This window comes from Electrophorus electricus, chromosome 10 (assembly GCF_041902795.1).
Source record: "Electrophorus electricus isolate QZ-2024a chromosome 10, ASM4190279v1, whole genome shotgun sequence".
NCBI classification, from domain to species: domain Eukaryota; kingdom Metazoa; phylum Chordata; class Actinopteri; order Gymnotiformes; family Gymnotidae; genus Electrophorus; species Electrophorus electricus.
In genome coordinates, this window is record NC_137506.1 from 22,937,499 (window position 1) to 22,942,397 (window position 4,899).

Here is a 4,899-nt window from a genome sequence, read left to right on the forward strand (position 1 = left end):
GGAAAAAAAGATCATTTGCCAGTGTCCTTTCAGATTTTGAAAACATGCCTAAACAGATTTCAAGAAGTGGATACATTAGCAGGAAATTAACATTTTTCTTCTGTTATCAAAAATAATTGTCACAGACCAAATGTTCTTTTAGTATGATCAATGCTGTGCTTAACCACTGAGACCTTGTGAAGACTTTCATGAGCACTTTTTGGGAATATTAGTATTCATATTAGTAGTAAATCTTTTGTCTGGAAGAGATAAGTATTGAACTGTTCAACACAGAGATGTAGTCTTGTTTATGACCTAATAAAATTGGCTTTCTCATGGAAAACTCAGAGGATTTTATCTAGAACCAAAGATGTCTCAAAAATCACAAATAGGTGAAAGAGTCTTTGCTTTGTTGTTTTTGTCACTGGTATTGACTTGTAGGGTTTCCTGATGTCTGGGCTGGGTGTGGTCTCTTCTAGGAACTGTGAGAGAGCAAGGGGAGGGACCTTTGGGCCGAGGGAGAGCATAAATACGCTTCTCCTGGAATTCCCATTAAATTGTTTTGTCACCTGAGCTACATCACTGTGCCAGATCACATCAGGAAACAGGTAGGTCTAGCTGACTATGATTGATTAGCAGTGCTCTGTTCTCTCACCTTTCTAACCTGTGGCACACTGGTGTTCTAAAAGATTATTCGGTACACTTGTAGTTCAAAAAGAATATTAACTTCCTTATAAGCTAACTGCCATGACAGATTGTCAGACCTGTTACTGACAAAATATGCTCATTTCCAAAATCCCCCACTGGTAAAATTACCAATAATGCATACTAGAAGGATTTTAACGATGACTTTTATTTTATGTCGTCTGTTTTTTAGATATCATGGATGTAAGTGTACCTTTATCTCTTACTAAATGAACTGAAATAATGGAAGTTGGGAGAAAGACCACAGCCAAAAAGCCATCATAGCTGAGTCAACCAGTTCCTCTGTTTACTACCAACATTTCACAATCCCACACCTATTCACTTCCACTTCCCCTAAGCTTTGGCATCTGTTATATTTACCTGTTGTGATAAAATTATTATTTATAATCACATGGTGTTTATGTACTATAATGTTACATTTTTGTTATAATTTATGATAATTGAGAGGATTAAGTTCCATAGAGAGGAATGTCTGGCCTGCCCTCTGCCACTCAACGTAGCTCCTGAGTAGCTCAACCAACAAAGACTCCATTTCTATAAGTTCTAGAACGAAATCTTATGGGCCTTTAATTAGCTTTTGTGAGGGTGAAAATGTTTTTATATGAAGTTTTCTTGTTGAAGACATCTGTACATATTTAAAATGTCTATCTGCTCTAATGAAATGTAATTTTTTTTTCTATTTTCATTTTTCTGGACCCTGTGTTGACTGATCAGCCTTCTGCCCCTCAGAATGAGCTGGTGAGAGATTAAATATAATGGAATAATTATCTGAAGTTTGTGTTTTGTCTCACTATTTTTTCCTTCTTCAGAAATTATTTGTAATGTTATCATCTTATTAATGTCATCAGTCTTTAGCAATATTCACTACTACTGAAGGACTATGTAGTATATATTAAATTACCAATTTAATTCTAAATGTTAATCTTTCCGCTAGTCTGTCCCATATGAACAGCTCCTGCCCAGTGGAGTTTATGACGGGCTGCTCATTACTGTCCAGGGAGTGGTCAACCCTGATGCTGAATTGTAAGAACAAGCATGCATGTTCTGTGTTGATCAGCATTTGGTAGTGTAACTCTGCAAACATGACATGAAAACAATTTATAGAAACTCTCTTAGCTCTTGTAACATCCTGAACATGATGACAGATCAGATCTAACTATATGTGGTGACACTACTATATGTACCACTATATGCGTGTACTACTATATTTATTTTCAGTAAATTAAAATCAGAATGCACTGTTTTCCTATCATTAGGTTTGCAATCAATCTGCACAGAAATGAAGACATTGCGCTTCACATTAACCCCCGCTTCAATGAATCTCCAGCAGTTATTGTGAGAAACAGCTTGATTGACAACACATGGGGCACAGAAGAAAGAGACTGTCCCACATTTCCCTTTGCCCAAGGACAGCCTTTCGATGTAAGGACAGTGTGTGGATATATTTCACGTTATTGTTTTGGTTCAGTTCACTTCTTTTTTTTTTTCTGTAATGCTAGAAGCCTCAAATATAAACTTTTTAAATTAAGAGGAGGAAACGGATATCTAGGGAAATAGGGATGAACCGGTTCTTGTTCATTTTTTTTTTGCAGGTTCAGATCTTGTGCACTACGGATGCTTTCAAAGTCTCAGCGAACAACACCTACCTGCTCGAGTACAATCATCGGATTCCCGAGCTCAGTGAGATCGGCAGACTGTCTGTCCTCGGTGGTGTCACACTTCAGTATGTAAATACAGTATAGAAAAACTCCCCTGAGACCCTTTAAAGTACCAAACTATAAACTATATTAGCAAATTAAACCCACCCGTCTGTGAAGGATCGTCAGTCTTTTTTCCTGTAACTATACTTGAAAAAAATAAAATAAAACATCTGAACATCTGAAATTCTTTGATTATTTACAACCCAATCCCCTAAGGTTTCCTGATCTGGGGATCATGACATGGTCCTGGGGTGAAGGCTGGATGATCTGGTCCCTAACAAATTAGACACTCCTTAAAAATCGCCAAAATATGGTGATTACATGCAACTTCAGTGTAATGGCTCCACCTGCAGGTCATGAAATGTAGCAAGCTTTTTGTCGAGTTCTATTGATTTAATATTAAACTTTTCATTAATATTAAAATGTTCAGCATAGACCTTCATTCTGTGTAGAACAGTAACAGTCAGCCTAGCAATGGAGTGTTTTTAATAATGCACTGTAATCAATACATGCCCAGTCATCCACTTAAGTGAGTAGGTTTACAATCTGCTAATTATATTTATTAATTACTAAGCTATAATATGACAATGTTTAAATGTGTGGGTGTGTGTGCGCGCCTTTGCACATGTATGTTTTCAAGAGGTGGGGGGCAAAATATTAAAAGACCACACTTTTGGAAGTGCTGAGAACAATTCTGCTCGACACACTTTTTCTCCAACCATACTATAGTGTTGTAATAGCTGCTAGCAACCACTAGATGGTTCTGTTAAATCTAATTTGGATATGTCACTCCTTTTCATTGTTTTATATATTTAATTATACAAAGAGCATCACAGAGTCAAGATTTTTTTTATAAACCAGATGTTTGTTAGATTTAATGGTACTGTATAAAAAACTAGTCAAAATGCAGGATGTTATACTGTTATTTCAAAAGATCAGTTACAAGCCATTGTCAAGGGAGCATAATTTCAGCATGAAGCCAACACTACTAACTCTCAAACGGTGTGGCTATAATCTTTGACACTACTTACTACTATCATTTATGCAAGCTAGCCAAAGTATTGCGCCTGTTAAATCTTAGACCGGGGACAAGTAAATAGTCTGAACTGTATCAGTTGGTCAGTAGACTTGTAAACTGAAAGACAGACTAATGACTTGATTAAAAAAACAAAAAAACAACTCAGTGGTGCCCTCTTTGTGAGCAGCGTCACAGTACAAAGGTGCGTTTAATGGTGTTTCACTGCAAGTGTGGGGATCATACTTGTGGGCTTTCATTTTTGCTGGATTATATAAACTGTGCATGCAGACATTAAAGTTTTCTTTCAGGTGAGTCTTTTGTCTATGCTAAACACATACAGGTATATCAACCCGCTGACTTCATCCTTGCAACAGTCTGTTGAGTTCTCTCAAAACTGAAGTTAGCACTGGCTACAAACATCCAGGTTTTGAGGTTAAGTGGTCTCTCCACAGATATTGAGCCATTTGTGAAATTACAAGAAAATGAACAAATTAGAACAGCAAGGAAACACACATTTTAATATTTGCATAGTGTTGGGTAGAAAGAGTTTACAAATAATTGTGATCAAGGAATCACACTATATTACAAGTGTACTTAGAGTCAGATTACAGTAACATTAAAATGTATAATTTGATTTAGTTCTTAATTATATTGACTTTAGTTCTTGATTATATTATTTCTCCTTGAATTACATAAGGCACTGATGTTCACATCCAGTTCTTAAGTAAATGGCTGAGCCCTATGTGGTAAGTTGATTTCCTTGTTGTACCAAAAAGGAGTTCATACATGAAATAACTTGGCAAATAGGGGCTTAACAAATATGATGAGTTGACTGTGGGATATGGTGAAATTAAGATCAGTCATAGTTTTTTCTTCCAGTTTAGTTTCCTAATTTGGAAGTGTGAAAGCCAAAAAGATATGTTTTTTCAATCCAGCAATTGAATACAAATCTGAGTTATACTCAACCAGGCACTAACAGTAATTGAAAGCCAAAAATGATAGATAAAACCAGGACGTTAGCTGATCCTAAGATGTTTGATGAACAATTATGAAGGTTCACAGTCTCTCTAAGCATGGGGAGTATCAGCAGTCTTAAACTCTCAGACCTCCATCAGCATATATAAACAATGCTACACGTGCACTGGTATAAATAACAGCAGTGCTTTAAAAAGTGTTGCTTGCTAAGTGTGAGGATGGTATAAACAGTGGTGTTGCTTAAAAAAGTGCTGTTCTGTGTCGACCAGACAACTGATGGCTTGAGTAAGAAGGTTTTCTGTCATATAGCTTACTGCCCATCCTGGTGTGGTTGTAAATGACAGAACTGTGATCAAGATATTTACATAAGTATTTGTCATGTTTTGATTTGATTGACAAGGACAGCTTCCAACTTTTCACTATGATCTGACACATACACCTGACACATGCATTCACTATGATCTGACACATACACATGACGCATTCACTATGATCTGACACACACACGACACATGCATTCAC

General features: G+C 36.5%; 1 protein-coding gene across 1 annotated transcript; it reads left to right on the forward strand.

Moving 5' to 3' along the window:
• The first annotated feature begins 860 nt into the window (after positions 1 to 860).
• On the forward strand, positions 861 to 2,568 carry lgals3b (lectin, galactoside binding soluble 3b). Its single transcript, XM_081721407.1, has 5 exons — positions 861 to 867; positions 1,399 to 1,422; positions 1,619 to 1,707; positions 1,941 to 2,106; positions 2,277 to 2,568. Exons 1-5 carry the CDS (start codon positions 862 to 864, stop codon positions 2,424 to 2,426), a joined length of 435 nt encoding a protein of 144 aa, XP_081577533.1. The 5' UTR covers position 861; the 3' UTR covers positions 2,427 to 2,568.
• The last annotated feature ends 2,331 nt before the right edge of the window (positions 2,569 to 4,899 follow it).